The sequence below is a fragment of the Argopecten irradians genome, chromosome 10, assembly GCF_041381155.1.
Source record: "Argopecten irradians isolate NY chromosome 10, Ai_NY, whole genome shotgun sequence".
Lineage (NCBI taxonomy): Eukaryota > Metazoa > Mollusca > Bivalvia > Pectinida > Pectinidae > Argopecten > Argopecten irradians.
The window spans coordinates 39814043-39840111 of NC_091143.1; the positions used below are offsets into that span (position 1 = coordinate 39814043).

Sequence of the window (26069 nt, forward strand, 5' to 3'; positions counted from 1 at the left end):
TAAGATTCTATTCCTCACATAATTTGGGTGAAAAATGTGCGAGACCACATTCTGTACGAGTGTCTTGCTGTGACCTTGATATATGTTTCATTTGAATCATTTCAGACCTAACTTACAATCTAATCAGTTTTTACCTATTGGTTGGCCTTCCAAGAACTTGACCTTGTTGAGTTGTTCCCCTTTGAGAGCACGAAGGTTGTTGAGCATGTAGTATATGATACTTTGGCGTTCCTGAGTTGTAAAGAATTCTCCCTCATTCTCCACACCGGCGAAGCAATCTTGGTCCTCAAATGTGAATTCCTTCATCCCCCCACCATAGTCTTCCTTTAGGGGTTTACATACTCCAACGTCCTCCGCTCCCCGCAGCAAGCTACAAAATAAAGACTTACCAATCAACTAGGCTGACAATCGACTACGATTTTAACTATTACAGTGGGACTAATTCATTTACTAGTACCATGTGATATCCGAAGACCTTTGTGCGAGACTAGTATCTCAGGTGGTAATGAAACTTAACGTAATTTTATCACTGAAATGACATTAGCAGGGGACATCATCTTGACGTCATTCCATCACCAATAGAAACAATAGTCTCGTACAAACGTTATCGAGTATCACAGCTGTGGTTTCGTGAATTATTCCCATTGTGACATCATATGAATTGAGAGTAACATCATATTTTTCTGAGAAAACAATGTGATTTTCGTTCAAAAATTCATTATATATCAACCAATAACTATCCAAAAGGGAGATGATATATCTCTGCAATATGCAAAGAAGTGAACTCGCTAGAATAGCCTTTTAGGCTCTCATTAATAACACGATTCTTTCTTTTCTAAATAGAACTGGTTAAGTTTACCAATAACTGTAGTATAAAAGTGATTTTTTTTCTGTTGTAATGATAGTCTACAGACTGGTCTGTCTCATATAGCGTGCTTTGAAATCATTTATTTATTGCAGCTTAGAGATTTACACATAGGCTGATATTGTCTCAGGATTGGACTCGTAAATTTATTTGAACATAAAGTCTGGCAAAGTTCCTAAAACACAGCTGCAGATATTTGGAGTAAAAATATCGCGGACATTCTGTCCAACGATAAAATCTTTACACTATAATCAATGCAGACAAATTGCCAGATCAATCAAAACACCATGGAGCTTAAGTTTTAACGAGGAAATTTTTGAATTATTAATTTTATCACATAAGTAGCCGATTCAGCCTGATTAATTTATAAGGTCATAAACATTGTAATACACATTTGTAATAACACTTTAGTGACATCACAGGTGTTAGTACGATGTTATCATCAACATCATAGGATGTCACATGATTGTCTTAATTAATCCATGACAGAGATCGTCTGTCTTCCACAGAAATAAAATTCAAACATATCAGTATTATTCTCAATATATAAGATATTGATAAAAATACTTATAATTTAATTCAGATAACTCAATCAGGTACTAATTAGGCATAAATTTCGGTAAATTTACTTACTTTTATATAAAACAAATTGAGTTGTGGCGCATTGATATCTTATCCAATAATTTAGTTAATGACTGTGGCGCTTTTAAAGTTCCTCCCGAAAACATTTTGTATTTATGACATGGTAATATGTGATGTACAATTCTTTTGGTCTATGGAAAAATAACCTCAAAGATCTAACCAATAGAAATGAGTGTAACATATGATATAGAATTATTTGCTTATATTTCCTAATTACTTATAATGTAGTTATGTGACAAATAGAATCTTGGAATATTCGTGGGAATGTAAAAAAAATATTTATTTTTAGCCATGCTGCAAATCAAATTGACCTTACAAATTATGCAGAAGTTCATGTTCTATGCAATTATTCATCTGACTTTTCCATCTCATCCGTAGTGCCAAGATTAATGCAGAGTTACCTACCCTTAGAAATACATACTAATCATGATGACACATGTGAACACGTGTAACTTCAGACATTTTAGACAAAACAACAGTATTTTAATTCTTTCATTTTCAAATGATAACAAGTGTTTCTGCAAAACACAATCTAGATCTTAATTATCAATAATTTGTATTCAATGCTCAACCAAAATGCCCCTCCTCCAAAATACTGTACACCCAGTTATTTTTCTGGAGTTCATATTTTTCACGATTTCATCGACCATCACATTGGTCATGAATAATATATATCCCCTTGGGTGAATTTTTTATATACACTTCAAGCCAAATCAAAAAAAATTTGATACGCAAAAATTTCAATTTTCTAGTTTTGGTCCAAATTGTGAAGATTTTGGCCCGCAAAATAAATAACTATACAGTATGACATTGGTGGAATGTCATGGAATGGACATTGGTAGTCATAGCAGATAAATGTAAATTACCTTTCATAAGTGGCAGTTAGATGGAATACAGCCTCCTTTGTGTTGCTATGGTGACGTACATGAACTATGACCTCTGGTGACCTTGACCTTAAGCGATCCAGAAGCCACATAAGAGTAGCAGTTTCAGTGTCCTTGGGGAAGGTCAGGATAATGTCGCAGTCTGGGGTCGGTACTGGGTTCTGAAGGAGCTGGGTCGAAGCTACAAGCCGGCCACTTGTCTTGAAAATCTTTTTCCCAAACAGTTTGTAAGCTGAAACAAACAAAAAAATTAAATAAATAAATAAATAAAATTCTACCATGCCTACCAATAATTGGCTATAACAAGTAATTTCCTGACTTTTAAATACTAGTACTAGTCAATATCAACAGATTTATTTGTATTTACTCATTCACCCCTGAGGATACATTTAGACTCTTCTAAATCAAAGACTGGGCTGGTCCATTATGAAATTTAAGGGGTGAATGAGTTTAAGGGTAAAGTCTGACTGTTTTATGTTTAGCAAGCACCTGCACATGATTTATATCATTTAATACTAAATATCTATGAAATCAGCGATTAAAAAAGATAAATATCTACCCAAATGAAATTAACCTAAAAAGAAAAGAAATACATCGATGCATTGCAATATTTACATCTTGTCTCAAACTTGTCAAATGTCACAAATGGTTAAACTTACCTATACAATTCACATCTTCAAAAAAGCCTAGTTCCATTTTGATACAGAATTTAATCATTTGAATCAAGTAGTTCCATTTTGATAGAGAATTCAATCATTTGAATTAAGTAGTTCCATTTTGATACAGAATTCAATAATTTGAATTAAGAGGTTCCATATTGAAACAGAATTCAACCATTTGAATTAAGTAGTTTCATTTTGATACAGAATCCAATATTTTGAATCAAGTAGTTCCATTTTGATACAGAATTCAATCATTTGAATTAAGTAGTTCCATTTTGATAGAGAATTCAATCATTTGAATTAAGAGGTTCCATTTTGATACAGAATTCAATCATTTGATTTCCATGGTTCCATTTTGATAGAGAATTCAATCATCTGAATTAAGTAGTTCCATTTTGATACAGAATTCAATAATTTGAATTAAGAGGTTCCATATTGAAACAGAATTCAACCATTTGAATTAAGTAGTTTCATTTTGATACAGAATCCAATATTTTGAATCAAGTAGTTCCATTTTGATACAGAATTCAATCATTTGAATTAAGTAGTTCCATTTTGATAGAGAATTCAATCATCTGAATTAAGAGGTTCCATTTTGATACAGAATTCAATCATTTGATTTCCATGGTTCCATTTTGATACAGAAATCAATCATGTGAATTAAGTGCCATTTACAGCACTGTAATCCTGTAAACTCATCACCTGTCATCTATATCTCAAATACCAAACACTGGCGTCACTATGAACTCACAGCCACCACCACCGTCTACATGTAATACAGTCGGCAATTCAAGCTTATAAAGTACCACCGAGCAAGCAGTTCCACTGCTCTATGAGTGTCCGATCCCTATCAAGTACCTGTAACATGAGATCTGGTATTGTTCGAGACGATGACAGCGACCAGTTTTAGCTATAAGCTGCATATGAGTATGACCGCCAATATCTCTCTAGAGACCAAGATTTATCCGTCTACATCAAACAAATGTTGTCCTTTACCCGAAAGCAACGACATTAATGAGATAAAATGTTAACACCGTAAATGTCGCTTATTTCGCTTAATGGCCCTAATGATCATTAACCTCGCGATCAAATGTTAGAACGACAGAGTTCTACAAAATATACTGGGTCAAGTCTAGGTGACGCCTGCCAGGTTGAATTAACAAAATAATACCCTAGATCGACGAGCAGCAGCTCAACAGGAAATTTTTAGTAGCAATGCTGATATGTCACATTTCTATTGATTGGACTTCTACACCCTAATACATCATCGTGTCGTCATAACTCCTTACTCAAAATCTCACCCTAAAGGAACATCAAATCCTTGTTTGCTGGAGAAAACTACTTTTATTTTTTGTTCTATGCATACCAGACTCAAAACCTTATCTAATCTTCAATACATATATATATATACTGTATATATATATACATGTATATCAGACGATCTTAAATTCCTGCTTCATGTACAATAACTTATCTAAACCCAATGCCACCAGGACCAACATATTTGGTCAGTATTGCCAGGTTTTCAGATCATACAGGTTTAATAATTACCATAAATTAAGAAACAAAATTCCATACATATCTACTGAAATATAGAGGATCTGGATAAGACAAGGACCAGTTTTGACAGGTTCATACCACCAATGACCCTGACCTCCTAACTCTCGTGCACTTATAATGACACCTTTGGTATAGATCACCATGACAACAGACAGATAGGAATGACCAACTCACCAGTAATTATAACCTTCTGGATCAGAACAGATTGAGATGTCGAGAGTAATACTGTAAGTACAGAATCTCCATTTTATTGATTTCATTTTTATAAATCTGTGATTATGCAGTGAAGCTTCCTTATTCTTGCAGCAAAAGATAACTCATTATTTCCCTGATTTTAAATATCCTTCCTGTAAAACGAAACAATCAAGGAGAATACGATCGATAACAACAAACAGAGGGATTATAGAATTCAGATAAATAAAATCAAACAAAACATGAGGAAATAGCGAGGAAATAAGTAGCTTCCTGGTCTATTGTCCTCACAACATACAGTATCTAATTACAAAATATTTGTAACATCGGTAATGTTTCCTTTTATTACTGATATATAATGAAAATGCAGAAATCTATTTGTTCTGTTGTTCTCAGATGAACCTTAAAAATCAACATTTGTTTTTTATATTTTTTGTGTTAATGTTTTTGTTAAATAGCACTGTTTGAGAAGGATATGTATGCATGGTTTTGCTTGAAGAGAACAAGAACCAGGAGTTCCAAGAGAATAAACCACCAACCTTATACATGTATAGCTACCTGCAAGGGAGATAACTCTAAATTCAATCAGCCATGCTTGACTGCTATCAGTAAACCAACTTTTGTGGCTACTATTATGATTTCCATTTCAAAACAAGATTAATAATCGAGATTCACAAATTAAATCAAAATTCATATCAGTGTAGCTATAGGTGATGTATAGATATTTAATTCACAGAGATAAACAATCATGAATTTACTAATTTCACAAATGTTCTTTGATCACAAAATTAAATTGCTCGCTAAAGAAAGTTGGTGTACTGTATCTAGACCTGGACACCGTTATTTGATTTTTTTTTCTAGACAGTATTGATCTAATCTATGGTTACAAGCTACAGGCGAACACAATTTAGTTCCTGGTTGTTTTCATTAATACCAAACCTGGTGATAAAACAGCGCCAGCAGTAGTGGTTAAAGTGTAGATTAATTTACCACCGTAAGACCTACACCCCAGGTCCATGATTTCTAACACCTAATTCTTATACGTCTGGGTTGTGGTGGCTGAGTGGTTAAGGTGTCTGACATTCTACCACTAGCCCTCCACCTCTGGGTCACAGTGGCTGAGTGGTTAAGGTGTCTGACATTCTACCACTAGCCCTCCAACTCTGGGTCATGGTGGCTGTGAGAGGTTATAAGGTGTCTGACATTCTACCACTAGCCCTCCACCTCTGGGTCACAGTGGCTGAGTGGTTAAGGTGTCTGATATCGTTGTACCACTGGTCCTCCACCTCTGGGTCATGGTAGCTGAGTGTGGTTAAGGTGTCAGACATTCTATCACTAGCTCTCCACCTCTGGGTCACAGTGGCTGAGTGGTTAAGGTGTCTGACATTCTATCACTAGTCCTTCACCTTTGGGTTGTGGTGGCTGAGTGGTTAAAGTGTCTGACATTCTTCCACTAGCCCTCCATCTCTTGGGCACAGTGGCTGAGTGGTTATATTAAATTAAGGTGTCTGACATTCTACCACTAGCTCTCCACCTCTGGGGCATTGTGGTTGTGAGTGGTTAAGGTGTCTGATATTTGCTCGAATCTCATGTTGGGCACTTGCCAGAGAATGATAATGTAGGTCTGTGGTGTTTGACTTGGTACTCTGGATTTCTTCTGGTTTTCCTTTATCATCATGACTTAGATCATCCTTACATATCTTACATCACATAACCTATAACAAAATGTTTTCAAAACAGTAACAACAGACCGTTTTGATAATGGAGATTTAGTTCCGAGCTATACCTTCAATGTATATGGGTTATTGCAAACAGAGACACTGCAAAACTCGGTGTATTTTTGCTAGAGAAAAGGTTATTACGACCCTTGGGATAAATGTTTGGTGGAATTATAAAGGTTTGCTTGGTGAGACATCTGAAAATGGACCTGTGCCAACAGTCTTAACACATCAAATTGTCTATGTCAAAACCTTATCTTTCCAGAACGGACACACATCTGGACACACATCTCTCTTTATCATAAAGGGGAATAATTCCTGACAAACAATTTCAATTTTTTACCAATGATGGCTTATTTGTCTAGATTTTATCACTTTTTGTTTACCAGTACATATTTTACATACTTTTTTTACCATCATATATCATTTTGTGACAATGATATGTAATGCACATTCATGCAAGTATTATTGTGAGATCACATAATTTCAGCCAATTGACAGATCACCAGCTGGCAATCAAACTGCCAAGGTATCGCACGTATGTGACTTTGCATTTTGTATTTGCTACAAGATTGAACGGAAACACATGTGTATGGAACCATTAGGCATACATGGCTACATACTACCTAGCGAAGAGTCACTATCAGATTTGTTGGACACAAATATCAGTCACATCGCATAAATGTTCAATAATTTTTTAACAAGAGGCCCAGAGGGCCTGTATAGCTCACCTTCCCCCAAAGATGTTTCTGGCCAAATCTAGTTACATTCCATGCAGAACTATATGACTAGTAGTGTTTTAAAGCATTTACCTCACCCCCCCCCCCCCCTCCTGCCCCGGGGGGTCAGAGCCAAAATCTATACAAACTCTGTTCCCCTTCCCCCAAGGATGTTTCTGGCCTTCTTCACTGTTCGTTTTGGTTTTAACCATCCTGGGTGCTAATATTGCTTCAAATATTTGAAACCTGACTTCATTATACTAATGAATTGCTTCTTCATCATGTGATGATGGGGTTCATCATAGGATGAAAGGCATAACGAAACAGCTGATAACTATTCCATCCAATGGAAACAGAAGTACAATAAAAACTTGATTTATAGATCCTGATTTGGATAACCCTGAGTGAGTGTAAAAAGTACACCTTGTACGTACCGGGTATGTTAGTATATATCCTTCAACAACGTAATCATTGTACTAATCTTTGACCCACTTCAACAAATGTGGTTTGTGAAACAACATTCCAAAGAGAATGGGTTATAACGAACTACACAAACACCAAGCAGCCTTAGATAATTGGAAGGCCAAACACCCACCCGTAGTGATTTACCTCTCTACCTTTCATACAACATATAGAAAATTCTTTCATCTCAAAAACTGAACAAATTGTACATTGAAGCAGTACAATGATTCTACTAAAATTGAACTATTTGTAGCAATTACCATTAAGAACTATCTAAACCGTATAATGTTCTTATTATTTTTAACTTTGTAACATCAATATTTACTAAATATTGATAAATACTGATATTCAACAAATACGAATTCAACATATAGTTTGTTCAAAATGGCTACCGTATATAGCTATTTATTTACATGTAGGTCTAATTTTTTTTTTAATTACATTCAACTTGTACTTCAAGTAAATTATATCATTTGTTCATGACATCTCAAAATAAAAATCCTAAAATCCTAATATTTCATAAATTCAACTCAACAATATTTGTGAGCGATATAACCATAATTACTGAGCGATAGAATAAATATATTAAAATAAATAAGTATTATATTACATGTGCAACTTTTTATCATTTATTTTCTGTTTAGAATTTCAACACTTTTCTGATATATGTAACTGAAGGAATGTTAAAATTCAAGGACATAACAGGTTTTGGAGATGAAGGGAAGCTGGAGTATCCAGAGAAAATCCATCAACCTACTGTCAGTATATTTAGCAAATATAGCGGTATAACACATGAGTTTATCTGCTTATAGTAGCAACCACAAAAGCAATGAAATTACAAATAACAAACATGGGTTTAACAGCTGTATAAAATATATCTAACATTGTTCATTCATTGTTAACTTCATCAAACAACTTTGAGACAATTTTAGTGCAAAGGCTGGTGCAATTCCACACAACAAATAATTGGTATGTTCGGAAACATCGACTAAGGGCGCCGTTGTTACGAGGAAGTTGTCTGACACTAGTAAATAATGGCCTGGCACTCTCCTAGATCACAGTATATAGAACAGCAACAGGTTAATGGAAATTAATTAGATTAAAACCTACACCAGGTCCCCATACAATTACATAACTGTTTTATAAAATCATTAATGTATACGCATGACTGAAGAAATATTCCAAACAATCATACGTGACACTTGAAACTTCCCATTTCTATAACAACATTGCTACCCCTAGGGTTTTATATGAAATATATTTTGTAATTAACAATATTGATTGTGAGAACCACTCTGATATATTACTGGTGACCTGTGACATGGTAAGATATTTTAAATGTAAAACTCAGGGATGACTTTGGCAACCAAATTAAAGGTCATATTAACAAAATAACCAACAAACATGATGTTTTAATGAATTATAATCAATCAATGAGGTTAAAACAGTAGTAAACAAGAAGTCTAGAGGGCCTGTATCACCCACCTGGTTTTCTATGCAAATTGCAAGTTATGTTCTGAATACAGGTTCAGTATTCAATATTTTGACCCAAAAGGGTTTTGAAGATTTACCTTTAATTTCCTTGTTTGGGTGTCCCACCCCTCCTGCCCCTGCACAGATCCAGAGACAAGATTTACACAAACTCTGCCCCTTTCCCCAAGGATGACCCAATTTGGTTGAATTCCATTTACAACTTAATAATGACAATCTACCTCTATTGGAAGCCACCCCTCATGCCCCAGAGGGTCATGGCCAAAAAACTCTGTTCTCCTTCTCCAGAGGATATTTCTGGCCAAATCTGGTTACAATCTATGAAGAACTCACTAGTAGTGATTTAAAGGATTTACCTCTGTTTTTACCCTATTTGAGGTGTATGGGGGGAGGGGTGTGCTTGAGGCGTTTTTACCCTATTTGAGGTGTATGTAGGAGTGTGTGGGGTGCTATATTCAAGTTTTTCACTGAAATCTGCAAATTCTAAACAACAGCGAAATATTCAGAAATCCATTGTTTTACAAAAGAACAATAGTTCTCAAAATTATAGGAATTAGTGAGCCATGAAATTTCAGTTCAGTGAATACCTCTGTATAGGTAATCACAAAATACTGAACCCAGAGAATTTAAAACTTAAACAGGATTTTAACTACATATGAATCTCATTTTCACCAACAGGAGAAGATGCCATTTTTACCTCAAAAATGAAATTTGGTAAAGCTGAAGAAGATCTGATAAAACAGAGAATATAATACAAGGTTTTAACCATCACTCCTTGGTTGAGTAGTCAATTCTTCTTTAAAACAGAACTTCACAGCTGTTAAAACTGTATATAGCTTCTACTGTCAAGGTCAAGGTCAAACTTGTACCTGCCAGGTACCTACTATATATTTTTGTAAAGGATATCAAATCCATATATCAGCTCACACAACTGTCTCACCCTAAAATACATCATACACACTTTTCAGCAGCCCTATAGCTTTACTTACACTTGTGTAATGATCTTGTCTGTCTAAATCTAAATAGATAAGGATCCGCCATGTTACAGCAAACTTGATGTCATTGATTATTGAGTCTTAGATACAGTTTAATTTATTGACAGAAATATTTATATGACCGTTAATAACTGCCGACAGAGACAGAAAATTTAAATACAATGTATTTAGGAATCATACCTTTATATTGATAGGAAAAAAGTTTCTGAATAAGACAAATGTAACACAGTGAGACCCTTGTGGTGTCAGTGACATTGGAGAGTTTGTGACTGAGACATCGGTGATTGTGACACAGTGAGACACTTGTGGTGTCAGTGACATTGGAGAGTTTGTGACTGAGACATCAGTGATAGTGACAAAGTGAGACACTTGTGATGTCAGCGACATTGGAGAGTTTGTGACTGAGACATCAGTGATAGTGACACAATGAGGCACTTGTGGTGTCAGTGACATTGGAGAGTTTGTGACTGAGACATCGGTGATTGTGACACAGTGAGACACTTGTGGTGTCAGTGACATTGGAGAGTTTGTGACTGAGACATCGGTGATTGTGACACAGTGAGACACTTGTGGTGTCAGTGACATTGGAGAGTTTGTGACTGAGACATCAGTGAATGTGACACAATGAGACACTTGTGGTGTCAGTGACAGTTGAGAGTTTGTGACGTGAGACATCAGTGATAGTGACACAATGAGGCACTTGTGATGTCAGCGACATTGGAGAGTTTGTGACTGAGACATCAGTGATTGTGACACAGTGAGACACTTGTGATGTCAGCGACATTGGAGAGTTTGTGACTGAGACATTGGTGATAGTGACAAAATGAGACACTTGTGATGTCAGTGACATTAGAGAGTTTGTGACTGAGACATCAGTGATAGTGACAAAATGAGACACTTGTGATGTCAGTGACATTGGAGAGTTTGTGACTGAGACATCAGTGATTGTGACACATTGAGACACTTGTGATGACAGTGACAGTTGAGAGTTTGTGACTGAGACATCAGTGATTGTGACACAGTGAGACACTTGTGATGTCAGCGACATTGGAGAGTTTGTGACTGAGACATCAGTGATAGTGACAAAATGAGACACTTGTGATGTCAGTGACATTAGAGAGTTTGTGACTGAGACATCAGTGATAGTGACAAAGTGAGACACTTGTGATGTCAGTGACAGTTGAAAGTTTGTGACGTGAGACATCAGTGATAGTGACACAGTGAGACACTTGTGATGTCAGTGACATTGGAGAGTTTGTGACTGAGACATCAGTGATTGTAACATAGTTAGACACTCGTGATGTCAGCGACATTGGAGTGTTTGTGACTGAGACATCAGTGATAGTGACACAATGAGACACTTGTGATGTCAGCGACATTGGAGTGTTTGTGACTGAGACATCAGTGATAGTGACACAATGAGACACTTGTGATATCAGCGACATTGGAGAGTTTGTGACAGAGACATCAGTGATTGTGACACAAGTTTTGTAAAATGAGCCCAAATTTTATAATCATATAATAAAGTTGTTCAACTTTGAATGATTGTAGCATGTTTACACAAAGCAATTGTTCGAGTTTAATTTAAATTGGCCATTATGACTTAGGTTTATATTTTAACAAATCAAAAGAGAAAGATTGTGAATGAAACAGATCCATGAACTACAAGCAATACCAAAAAAATTGCGATAAGTAGTCAACCTTATGATAAGCTTAAACCAAGGAGAACCAAAAATCTACTCTACTTAAAATCAATTCAGATCACATGCAGTTATACCGTGAGTTGATCATGAGTGATTCTTCAAAACTAATTCATAATATAATCTGTCATCAGTAATTCACACTTAGACTTCACAATCAATAACTAAACCAACAATTCGTAGGAAAATATCATTCTTTCTGCAGATATTCTCTTCCATCAAACCTAAATCTTCCTAGGCATACCTGATAGCTTTAAATAAAAAACTTTTTTGTCCATGGTCTTGAATTATTAAACTAGAGTGCTGAAATTAATTACTCTAAACCGGCTTTCTTTGGGTGCTTTTTACTTGTTAATTTCCTGATCACAGTAAATTTGAAAAAGTTTATCTTGATCTGCAAATTCTGTCTACACCATATATATTTTAACATGTGAATGTTCATCTTCCAGAACTTGTTTTTAAATGGAAATCGCAAATCAAATAACCATGAAAGACTTTTGATTTGCAGTATGGATAGTTGGTAACTGCCCCACATGTGATTCGAACCCGCATTCCAGAGGTGGAGGGCTTGTGGTAATATGTCGAGATCTAGACATCCCACTTGGCCACTACAGTCCCCATTATTTTCTTCAGTTCGGAACATATTTCCTTATCATAACTAACAGTAACTACAAATAGATCCATATAGCTGCTATAAATAGAAACAAAAAGCAGTATTCCAATTAATTCAGCGGAACCAAAATCAAATTTCTGTTCTGTTTGGAGTATTGCATGCTTTAACTGCCCCAAACAAATGAAGAAAACACTAGCTGTGGCGAACAATTCCACTACTATTGTTGGAATATTTTTGGCATTCTGACATTTCCAAAGCTATGAAATATTACATCACAGATATGATAGCAACCTCAGAGGATTTGCCCTGAAACTTGAAGAAAACAAAAAAGATGATTTAACAGCCTATAACTTTGTGAAGACGTCTAGCATTCTTAAGTCTATTGGGGCACACTGGTGCTTTACCATAACAATACATAGATTAAAGGAAAACGAGCTACAAACGTATTTGTACATTACAAAAGTATACCGGGTACTGTAAACTAACTTTCTTTCAAGGCTGCTAAATTTCACGATTTCTAATTTAAATCATTTTCACGGAGATTAAGTTTAGTAGATTTAAAGTTGAATGGAGATATCTTTTAATTTAATTGTGCAAGAATTGTCTAATGTATTACTTTGCAGAGATAAACTTTCGCTAATTTAATACTTTGATTGCAAAATTTGTGTAGATAAGTCGCGCGACAAAATATCCGCAATTTAGGCCCAAAACTAGTAAATTGAAATTTTAGCAGGTCAAAATTTTGCAACCAAGACAATGGCCGACAAAATTACTTAAATACCTTGATCCCTTGAAAATTGCCGGCTCTATGAATTTGGTTTTCCTGTGATGAAGATATAATCAATGTATATATCAATTACTTACATGCATTTTCCATGTCTATAGCTCCAGTTTCACGTTAGCATCTACACTGAACTACAACTTTTACCAATACTCACACAAGATGTTGGGGGGGGGGAGGGCAATACTCACACAAGATGTTACCTCTAAGTTTTAATTTCTGTTAAATAGTTTGTCGGTAAAATTAATGGTGAGTCGTGAAGGTGACAGATGTAGATACTAGACAGTGGTAAGTGTATATTGTTTATATATCTTTTAACACGATGTTAGTCATACTAATAGAGATAATATGAATACTAATAGAATATTACTCTGCCTTGGGGTGTTACAACGAAATCCCAATCCAAGATGTATTTCATGAATGTCAATTTCAATCGTCAATTTCAAACATCAATTTCGTGATTTACAATTCATGATTGTCCAACCTGAAGCTTGCTGAATGTATGCATGAAATTCCGGAGAGCTGAGACTTTGTTGTCATGTCATACACAAATACCATATTCACCGTAATTAGTGCCCCTCTATCTATACGAGGCCTTCCCCTCTTCTGGAGGAGTTAATGTTATATAAAAGCCCAATTATACCATGAATTTAAATATGCTCTACAAAATTCAGTGTGATGCTTATAACATCTGAAATGTATCCCATATCACATGAACATGCGAGTCTTTCACATGTAAATCATGACGTAATAATACGAATCAAAGGAAAGAAGACACATATGTATGTTATCGGCACAGAGTAATGTACCATATAAAGGTTTTTCATCCACATTGCACATTTTTGTTACCTAATTAATAAGTGCATCCCCAACCCCCCAGATATATTTTGTGGAACATATATATAATTACAATACATTTACTTCATATTTCAATATATAGTGGTACGATCTTGCATTCCGTGGCAGCACTAGTTTCCATGAGTTTCTGTGTATAACAACATGCCTGTCAGTCAAAATTAGTTATATACTACAGATAGTTAGGCATTATCTGACCATCTCTGGTGTTATACTACAGATGTCAGGTATCTGACCACCTAGCCTCTAGAGTTATAATCTACCAATAACATCAGCATATCTTTTCCTTTGCAACCACAGGATAACCATTGAAGTATGGGAGAACACCAACTTCATATGCAAGTTGTCTTTATACACAGGTTGAATTGTGTCAACATTGGTCATTATGAAGCATAGAAAAGTGGTCTTACTAAGCAGGTGGTCTTTATGCAGAGGTGGTTGTTATACAGGCCGTCTTTATACAGAGGTGGTCTTATTAAGCAGGTGGTCTTTATATAAAGGTGGTTGTTATACAGAGGTGGTCATTATACACTAATACAGAGGTGGTTTTTATACAGAGGTGGTTGTTAAACAGAGATGGTGTTAATACAGAGGTGGTTGCTATACAGAGGTGGTCTTTATACAGATGTGGTCACTATACAGAGGTGGTTGTTATACAGAGGGTTGTCACTAAACAGAGGTGGTGGTTATACAGAGTTGGTCTTTATATACAGAGATGGTCTTAATACAGAGGTGGTCTTTATACAGAGGTGGTCTTTATACAGAGGTGGTTGTTATACAGAGGTGATTGTTATACAGAGGTGGTCTTTATACAGAGGTGGTCTTTATACAGAGGTGGTCTTTATACAGAGGTGGTTGTTATACAGAGGTGGTTGTTATACAGATGTAGTCTTTATACAGAGGTGGTCTTTATACAGAGGTGGTTGTTATACAGACGTAGTCTTTATACAGCGGTGGTCTTTATACAGAGGTGGTCACTATACAGAGGTGGTTGTTATACAGAGGTGGTCTTTATACAGAGGTGGTTGTTATACAGACGTAGTCTTTATACAGCGGTGGTCTTTATACAGAGGTGGTCACTATACAGAGGTGGTTGTTATACAGAGGTGGTTGTTATACAGACGTAGTCTTTATACAGCGGTGGTCTTTACACAGAGGTGGTTGTTATACAGAGGTGGTTGTTATACAGAGGTGGTTGTTATACAGAGGTGGTCTTTATACAGAGGTGGTGGTCACTATACAGAGGTGGTGGTCACTATACAGAGGTGGTGGTCACTATACAGAGGTGGTGGTCACTATACAGAGGTGGTGTCATACAGAGGTGGTCACTATACAGAGGTGGTGGTCATACAGAGGTGGATGTCATATAAGAGGTGGTCTTTACACAGAGGTGGTTGTTATACAGAGGTGGTCTTTATACAGAGGTGGTTGTTATACAGAGGTGGTTGTTACACAAGAGGTGGTCTTTATACAGAGGTTGTCTTACTGAGCAGGTGGTCTTTATACAGAGGTGGCTGTAATATACAGGTGATTGCTATACAGAGGTGGTCGCTATACAGAGGTTGTTTTTATACAGAAGTGTTCCTATTGAACAGGTGGTCTTTACACAGAGGTGGTTGTTATACAGAGGTGGTCTTTACACAGAGGTGGTTGTTATACAGAGGTGGTTGTTACACAGAGGTGGTTGTTATACAGATGTGGTCTTTATACAGAGGTGATCGCTATACAGAGGTGGTCACTATAAAGAGGTGGTTTTTATACAGAGCTCGAGGTGGTTGCTGTTTTACTCATTTCAAGTGACACCTCTTTGATTTACTGTAGAGATGTTCCTCAAAAATTCCCAAACAGATATAGTCAGATATTATACATCCAACCTTTGCCTATAGAAATCTTCAATTCCTTTCTGTAGACTGTATGAAAATGTTTAAGATCGTAGCACCTAAAACTAAAAGTTTATCTGATTACACCAACACATGTTAGATTCTCTAGTGCCGACATTATAGAAACATATACAACACATACAACACGTCATAAAGTTTATATATACAATCACAGACACCTGCTAGGCAGCTCCTCAAAATAGTTCTCTAGTTTTTTGCACGTTGAATAAAACCAGAATTCATCATCACACTTTGAAACTAAACAAAAGCATTAACCCTGATGCAGGTTTTCTGACATTTATTGCTGTGAATTCCTTCAATGAAATTTTTAGTTCCTGGTATGCAGTATAAAATAGATTAATAGTGGCATTTAATTACAAATTACGTAAAATATATAATTCCTACCTCAATATATATATACAGAGTCTGTAATGTATCTAAAGACTTTAGTATTTACTATAAAACCAATCAAACTGGATAAAAAAATTGTGTTTGTGTATAATACCCATTAATACTGAACATCTATAGTTCACTGTCCTTTTACATATATATTATATATAATTGTATCCAGATATTTTGGTTGCTGTCACAGCCCAAACCTTATCAAAGTATCCAGATATTTTGGTTGTTTTCACACAGATAAGAATTTAAGTATCCAGATATATACTTGATCACTGGTGTATCTTGTTACCTATTGTATACAGTAATTACTAATTAGTATAATATGATTATTCTGTCTTTGCATATTACAGAGTTAGTTCCCTTGCGGGTAGGTATTGACTGTTACATCATTATTTGTGAGCACAATTCACGTCATTTTCCCCAAAAAGTATGACATAACGCTCCCAAACACATGACGTCACAATCAATACCTACCCACAAGGGCAGATAACTCTGTTATATGCAAATAGAAAATAACGAATCTCTGGGGACCATCAAAATTACTTTGTGATAAGCATAGTTTGTTAATTATATACATATTACAGACATCTTGTAAAAAAACCTAGATTGAAGGAACGAAAAATACTATATTACAATATAACCAAGTGCATTGCTGTAAATGTGTTTTACTGTAGATGAAATTTGAATCAAGGATATACACATTTCATTACAACTTTGATATGTACATATATCCGAGATTAGAAAGGTGTTTTTTTTTGCGAGGTTGGTTTCTTAGCAGACAATCCCTGGGGACATTACAATAATAACATCATTGATCAGAATCGTGCAACACATGGCGCAATCACGGACGTGTCAGCTATGGGCTGAGAACTTACATAGGCCTTGCCTGTAGTTCAATCATGTTTCAAATTAATGAAATAAAATTTGGTCGAAATGAAATATGTCAGCTAGCACTAAGTACTTGCAACAACACTTCAGAATTCTACTCAAATTAATCAGTTCAAGAATACCTATAAATCTAATTAGAATACTGTAAGCATACTTATTTATCGATAGATTTATTTTTGCAGATGTGTTTTATTAGTCCAACTATTTAACCACTAGTCCAAATACAGCAGTTTTACTTCAGCGCTTCAGTTATGATAAGTTTATGATTTTTGACACAAATTACAGCCTGGATATATGTTCATGAACACAAATTTTCACAAAATGATACATCCGGACTGAAATAATGGGACACACTATGCACTCAAAATGTGTTGAAAAATGCAACTGACCAGCACTCTTGTAAATATACTTATATTTACCTATTTTAATCAGGTGGAGAGCCTCTAGTCCAATTGGACTTATTCATTTCAATATTGGCACTAGTCCGGCTGTAAAATTACTACTAGTCTTGGGTATCGGACTAGTGCTAAAGTCGCAGACTGCAAAGAGAATTAGTTGGTGGTATTTTATGCATCAACTTTTAACAGCCAGGGTCATTTAAGGACGGCCTCCCATGTAATAGTGTAACTATTACCCTTTTTAAAGTGCTATCTCACTGAAGCATACTACCAAACAAGTACACCCTACCCGGTCACATTATACTGACAACTGGCAAAACCAGTCAGACTTACAGGGCGGGACACGAGGATGCTGACACCTGAAAAATGGCCAGAAATTTTACCTCAGTCCTATTAATTCAGTATTTCTTCAACATCTTGGGCCGAACTTTGTGCTCCTAAAAATGGACTTGGCCATATGACCACAGGGAAAGGATCATCTATAGGTATTAAGCACATTGGTAAGTCAAAGGCCCACTATAGACTAATATATAGAGAAAGGTAAGGAACTCCTCTAAGATGCAAAATTGAGTAATTTAGTTCAAAGATGTTAAACTTCAAGATGATAACAAGAAGTCCTACTGATTTAGTCTAATTTTTTCACAAACAGCCTTGAAACTTGAAAAATTGACGAATTTCCCTTAGTCTGACACGATCGAAAACATTTTTGCAAACGAATATATCTATTCGCTACACTGAAAACACGGCAGCCTACAATAACAGGCTTTGACATAAACAAACATCAGGCAAAACAAACGTATTTACTTGTTTGACGCTTCATTCAAATCTCCCTCTCGTGGTCCTTATGTCGTTTTTCAGCGCTAAGAGTTATTCGGGTCAGGTTGACGGCCATTTTGCCACTCTCTTGAAAGTTACGTAAAGCCTAATCTCATTGGCAGAGTTAAACCAACCAAAGTTAGATGCTGAGTTTTATGCCGAGAAAAAGATGTATTCACTAAATCTAAATGAGTATTTCCAGTTCTATTTTTTGTTTCTGTATTTGGTGATAGCTGATTTTGAAAAATTATATGCTGCGCTAAGGTTTTTACAGCCGGAAGATTACAAAGAGTTACGTATACGTTCCATCACCATGCACTGGAGATGCTTTTCTCCCATACTTGACAGGGTTTTCCCGTGGTTGCTAGGGAAAAGATAACTCTATCTTTTACCGTGGTAGGGAAAAGACAGCTCATACGCGATGGGACGTTGTCAATACATGTGGTGTCTGTTGTTGGCGACGTCATTAATTTTGACGCACTGTCACGTTCCGATGATGGCGGCGCTTTGGAAATGTTTCTAGTAAAAACTGCATTTTCACAATGTTTTGTGAAAGTATGGGAGAAAAAGAATCTAACATGGGTCTGTAAAGTGGACATAGATATCTCATTCGAGTGAAAGATTTTGGCTTGTCAACTTGAGGCTTGCCGAGGGTATCTATTATTCCCATACAAATGTGGCATGTGAATTAGTCCCCTTAGAAGCTACAGTTGGTAGTATTTTGCTGTTCAGACTAAAGGTTACACATTGTGCACACGGTGTGAACTACGAGTGGACACGGAGTGCACGAGGTTTAGACTACAGGTAGACACGGAGTGCACGAGGTTTAGACTACAGGTAGACACGGAGTGCACAAGATTTAGACTACAGGTAGACACGGAGTGCACTACGTGTGAACACGGTGTCCATTACAGGTGGACATCGTGTCCAGGTAAAATGTCCACTACATCCAGACCACAGACAGACTAGATGATGTGCCACAGAAATATGAGAAAATATGTATTGATTCTGCAGTCTATATGGACTTTGATATATAGAAAAAGTTATTGCGATCAGAAACATGATATTTATTGCAACATAAAAATTGCCGTTAATTACTGGAAATCATTCGTACTGTAATGTTTATTTGAATAGATACATATAAAGTAAAATGTATCAATATATATTATCATACAATTTAATTTATAAATAAGGACGTTAATTATAGAATTTATAAAAGCAAATTAACTGCGTTGCAAATTAACTGCGTACGGTAAACCACATACTGGTTATGTCTCATCAATGGATAGTTCCTAGTAAAAACTATTTTGCTTAGCTAGTGATAAGTAGTTTAAAGATGAAATTCTTTTTCGTACGCATAAAGTGATGAACCTTGCGTGGAGTAAGATTTTTTAGTATAAGTAAATCGTCGCCAAAGAGATATTTTGATCGGCAAATTATTTTGATTAAAAAGAATATATTGATGGGCATAATAAAAGCAAGGACATATAAACATAAACAAATTAAATTCTTCATAAAATGTTTTAACTATGTATGTATGGAATATAGTTTTCTAAACGGCAAGGTGCGCGAAATAGTTTGCATAATACGTATACATTTGCTACATGGAACCTGGCGCGTTGCAAAGCATTGGGAAAATGAGAAATCGTCCATAGACGTTAAAAATCGGCATTAGAAAGTACACTTTATTACACTCTGCAACCGATTGAGGAACCTGTAAGCACTGGCTTAAAGGCCCATAACCTTTCCGGAGCAAAATATAAAGGTTTCTTAAAAAAACATTAATCATCAGAAAAAACATACCAATGACCTAAAATAAGGTTACGACACCAAACATATGCAAGATTTCCTGTGTAACATATGAAAACAGTGGAGAGTCAATTCGCTATTTTGCCGTCTGGCGCAGTGATAGTCAACTACCGCGCGGTAATTAGGACGACGGCGGGAAACATAATACGACCCGCGTTATGAAAATAAACATTTTATTTATTTTAAACAATTCGTTCAGAAGGTGATGATAAATGTAGTATTAACGGTAAATTAATAATTTTTAAGACTCTACAAAACTATCGATCTTGTTTTACATTCCCATTCTAAAGATTAAACGCCGTTTCGGAAAGGTAGTGGGCCTTTAAGAAAGCAAAAATTTATTATCGGGCATGTGGCTGCTCGTGAGCATCAACACTGTTCAAAGGACCGATCGTTAAAATGTAGGTCACATGCTGTCTGATAACAAATCAAACAGACAGAATAAAAATAAATCCAACTTCTACCCATTTAAACTGTAGATTCATAGTTGTTGATTAGATTCTGAATTTGTCATAATTATTTTTAATTCTAGAAACCTTGATAATTTGACAATATCATATTCTGACCTTCTTTTACAAACCGCGTGAGTTATATGATAACAATGTATACATGTATATTAATGTATGATCCATACATGTAGTATATTGTTCACTTGAATTTGCCTGCTCGAAAGGTAGACCCCTAGGCTAGGACTGCAGTTGCCATGGTCACTTGGACTTCATACTGTTCCATCAACCACACGGGTATGATAATCTAAATTACCTAACATTGGTCAGAGTGGAGCCAGGGGCCTGGGGCCTTCTTTGGGCACCCTTCAATATGTTCAGTCCAGTGTATCACAGACTAACAACACTTCTATACATGTAGTACCTTATCACAACCCCAGGAGGTCCATTTATAGCATGCTGTACTTTGGTGGCAGCCTCTCTACATACATACATTGTACTCGTCACACAAATACGTACAGTTATACAACAATGCTAGTCAATAGGGATATGTGTTTTAACTGGTAGTGCATTTTAATTTATTTGTTAATGAAGCTTTATATATTAAAATTAAAAATAATCTAAATACCAAGTGTATAGTTAACTAAAACATTTATTTCAAGATTAGTGGAATATCATATTTCATCCAATATCTTTTCATTAATTTAATTTGTTTTTACACTGGCTTTTTACATATATCAGACACCTGATTATCATGACTATGTATATAAAATACCATATTACAATGTTGAATAAGTACCTAATCTACATTAATTTTGATTATAATATATACATGTATTATTGGTAAATTCAAGGTTAATTGTGACAGACATGCATGATTTACGCATTGTACAGCTACCGTAAGCTCCACTTCACGGCTGCCTGACAATAATTGAGGTGTATTCAGCATCACTTACTATATGTTTTGCCAGCTAGTTTTTACCCTCATACCTCATCCCAATCTACCCCCCCCCCAACCCCCACCCCCGGAACCTACATGTATCTAAGTATCTAATAAGAATGGTACTTATGTGTTTCAAACTCATGAACCTATATGATTTTTAAACGGTAAAGTATATTTGTTTGTCTTAACAAACTTCCATAGAAACAATTCTAAAATCACATATTATATAAAGATACTCCCCCCCCCCCCCCCCCCATTCTCATAAAGCCGTGCAAACACAGAAGGTAACGATTCTGCCCTCTGGCCATCTATCGATGGTCACCTTGAGGCACCTGTATAGCTGGATACTGTGGCTTACCTGTATGTTTGACAAGTTATAATTATTGGACCATGACGCAATATACGATCAAGATAACTTGCGGGGTTGGGATCATAAACTTATTGTGTGAACCGGTAATTAAGAATCAAAACAAGCTGAATTGGGTACTTGTAGGTAGACTAGCCACCAATTAGTGGAGGACGTCATATAGTTTGAAGTGGATTTAATTCTGCATGATCTTTTAAAGACGTTCAGTTTTTAATACAGAATATGTAATTAAGCTATTTTTACGTACAATACTTTTAGAACTTAAAATAGCAAGAAAAATATTATAAAAGTGTATATATTTTAATGAAAGACGATCTACAAGGGTATCGCTAGACAACTGATTGATAGGCACCAAATCTTTTTGTTTAAAAGCTATGTGTTACCCGGTATATGATTGTATTACTGATAGCTTATTATAAAAGAAAAAGTGTCTCAAAAGCACATTAGGACTGGTTTTTGCTGCAATTCAAAGTTGTTTTTAACTTGTGAAAATGCTTGATGTAAATGATATATATATACTTAATGAATATAAATCAATCTTTATTACTTTTGCAGTGAAAAGGTTTTATTCGTGTATACTAAAAAATATTGTAATATATAGTTATATCATGATAGTTATATATACTGTACATTAAATTGTAGATGTTGTAATTAAAAAAAAAATAAACACTTAAAAATTATAATTATGTATTATTTCAAATTGAAGAACTTATTCTTCCCCGATCCCTAACTGTAACACATCACCTTGTCTGTCTAGGTCTCAATGTACCTGGACACGATGTCCACCTGTAGTGGACACCGTGTTCACACGTAGTGCACTCCGTGTCTACCTGTAGTCTAAATCTTGTGCACTCCGTGTCTACCTGTAGTCTAAATCTTGTGCACTCCGTGTCTACCTGTAGTCTAAACCTCGTGCACTCCGTGTCTACCTGTAGTCTAAACCTCGTGCACTCCGTGTCTACCTGTAGTCTAAACCTCGTGCACTCCGTGTGCACAAGGGTGTAACCTTTAGTCTACTACCAACTGTATATTGTATAATTTTGCTGTTGATTCATCAGAGGTTGATCATTTCATTGGGAAGTTGATCATATACCTCCAGTGGTGATGGAATGTAACACTTTGTAATCTTTCCATTGAAATGACGTTATCCCGCAATAATGTCATTTGAAGTCATTCCATCACTAATAGAAAGAATAGTCCTGCACAAACATTATCGGGTATCACGAGGTACGTAAATGAGTCCCATTTCTTATTATATGGGTTTTTTTTAAATAAACAATTACAGATTCAACTGGGAAAAAAAATCAAAAACTCACAGTAAATCATTTAAATTTTTTTTATCATAAATATGTTAGAATTGCTACATTTATGAAACATAAAGCAGATTTTATGTACAATGTACATTTAGAATGTCACTGTACTGTAATATTATACTATATATATATATAGCCTAGGCCTATTTAGTAAGATTGCATAGGACACCAAAAACATGTTTATCGCCTACTGGTCAGCTGGTCAGTGTAAGGGATAACTTATCGGATATGTCCGATAGTGATATCTACTATATAGATAGATACTGGAGTTTTGTTGTCCGTATTATAACAATAACACTCAGAATCACTCGCCCAAGTAAACAATAGCCTAGCTACACCACAGTACAAATCAACAGAGGGCTGTATACACGGTATGTCAACAAATCAAAACATCATCACTTACGGATTTTTTCCGGAGAACCGGACTGTTTCTCTTTGTTTTCTGTTGCATTGTCGCATGGATCGTTTGCTGACTCCATTTCATTCTTTGTTATCCGTTATCATCGGTTTCCATGGATGCTATGCTTCCGAAAATGCTGTTAACCTCTTGAAGAACACCTTGTGTACACACTGCAGCATCGCCTGCTCTCCATGTTTTTGTTGTGGTTGGTCACATGATCAAGTCCTCTAGCGGCAAGATTTGAGTTCATATCCCAGGCGTGTTCGATAAGAAAATGTGCAACAGCTTGAATATTATCAATGTGACGATAAAAATTCTTAAGATGTGAGTCACGACACTTGTAACACTACGAAGTGTAAATTGCAAACTTCTTTTGTCAATAGTGAAAAATCGAACTCGAATGTAACGTCTAACTGTATTTGTGACGTCAGATATACTTTCCGCGAAAAACGTGGTCTGATAAACGCGCCAAAATTATAAAAAAATCATCGCGAGGAAATTTGATGAAAATGGAAAATTAATTGGTACTTGTAGGACAGTGCTACATAACTTTTAATAACTTTTCCATTCAATATCTACTTGTATATCATAATTTATCAACTTTTGTATCTTAATTGTATCTTTAGCGGCATACCCCCAGGGAAGCGTCCTTGGACCAATTTTATTTGTACTCTACATTAATGATTTACCGGAAAATACAGAATCCCAGTCGCCACTTTTTGCAGACGGTACAAAATTCTACAAAGAAATCAAAAGCATAGATGATAAAAACATTTTGCAAAATGACTTGATCAATCTTGAAAAATGGTCTGAAAAATGGTTACTTAAATTTCATCCAAATAAATGTAAAGTCCTTGCGATTAAATCCAAAGAAAAGAGAGTATATAGTATGTCTGGAACAACAGGCGAGCAATTAGATCTTGATAATATTACATCGAAAAAGGATATTGGAGTAACAGTGGATGAAGATTTAAATTTCAGAACACACATCCAATTAGGAGTAAATAAAGCAAACAGCATTTTAGGACTGATAAGAAGAACCTTTACCTTCCTGGATGAAAAAGAATGTTTAAACTACTCTCGTGAGACCCCATCTGGAATATGCCTCAAGTGTGTGGAGTCCTTATATGATAAAGGACATATAACTTATAGAGAACGTCCAACGAAGAGCTACAAAACTCATACCAGGCTTTAAAGACTTGCCATAACCAGAGCGTCTACAGAGACTAAATCTGCCTATACCCTAGAACATCGAAGGAAAAGAGGGACCTGATAAATGTTTTCAAAATCCTGAAAAATATTTATGACGAACGCGTCACATCATAAAATGATATTAGGCATAGGACGCCGCCCTGAAGAACCAATGCAAAAACGTTTCCCACTGAAGTTCACATCACAAAAGACAATAACTCGACAGAAATACCGATTGCGAGGCAAATACTATATACTGCAAATCAAAGAATGGACATTAGGCAAAAAATATCGAAAAATCTGGCGAGATTGGAATTTCACGAGAGGATTTATAAACTAAATAAGTGATATTCTTTGCACTTAATTTGTTTTTTCGAATTCATGACTTCCCATAAATTGGGTTTTTCGAATTCATTACTTCCCATAAAACATATTCATTGTATATGTTTCTTGCCCGATGGCTTTATTTGACTCTCCAACTGCACACTGTAGATAGCACGTACTAGTACCATGAATCCCCACATACTTATAAATACACAAATGTATTTGACCCTAATTCAAGAATAGTCATTACCAAATTGCCAATCATATAGACTTCAGAAATAATCGAATTTCTGTCGTTAAGATAACGATGTTCGCACAGAACGTAAATTACAGTTGCATATACATGTATATCGTACACGGATTTACCCCCGTGAGATTTCAGCAGAGATGAAGAGCTGCCGAAGATATCTAGCTCTCCGATACCTGTGCAGATACCTCTATATATGTAAATGAGATTAGGTGAGACAACAAATAATGGGTACGTCATGGTCAAGCGATCGCCTTTGATGTTACCTGCAGGAGATCGATAGTTATCAAAACCTTATCAGGCCTCGCGCGGTCATGTGCCGCCATCCCTCCCCCTGCCATTTCTTTGTCATGTTCCCTGCGGCGATACTGTATATAACCAACCCCCTCCCCCTCCCCCCCCCCCAACGACACCTACAATTGTACATAACTCCACCGTAGAAGGTCCCAAGCCCATGTTGAGAAAGGAGGAGGGGAAGGTCTCGAGAAGCCTTTAAATCTTGACCT

General features: G+C 35.9%; 1 protein-coding gene across 3 annotated transcripts in view; it reads right to left on the reverse strand.

Moving 5' to 3' along the window:
* LOC138333883 (anoctamin-8-like) overlaps nt 1-24226 on the reverse strand; it is a 50452-nt gene extending 26226 nt beyond the window's left edge. The window contains exons 1-3 of one of the 3 annotated variants that reach the window (XM_069282525.1): nt 23805-24225; nt 2374-2623; nt 135-370 (exon numbers count right to left, since the gene is read on the reverse strand). In XM_069282525.1, coding sequence (XP_069138626.1) covers nt 135-370; nt 2374-2623; nt 23805-23880 — 562 coding nt within the window. In that variant the 5' untranslated portion in view covers nt 23881-24225. Of the gene's footprint in view, nt 1-134; nt 371-2373; nt 2624-3050; nt 3204-23804 lie in introns of those variants that run through there. The other 2 variants (XM_069282526.1, XM_069282527.1) reach the window with 2 other exon arrangements.
* Between the last annotated feature and the right edge of the window lie 1843 nt (nt 24227-26069).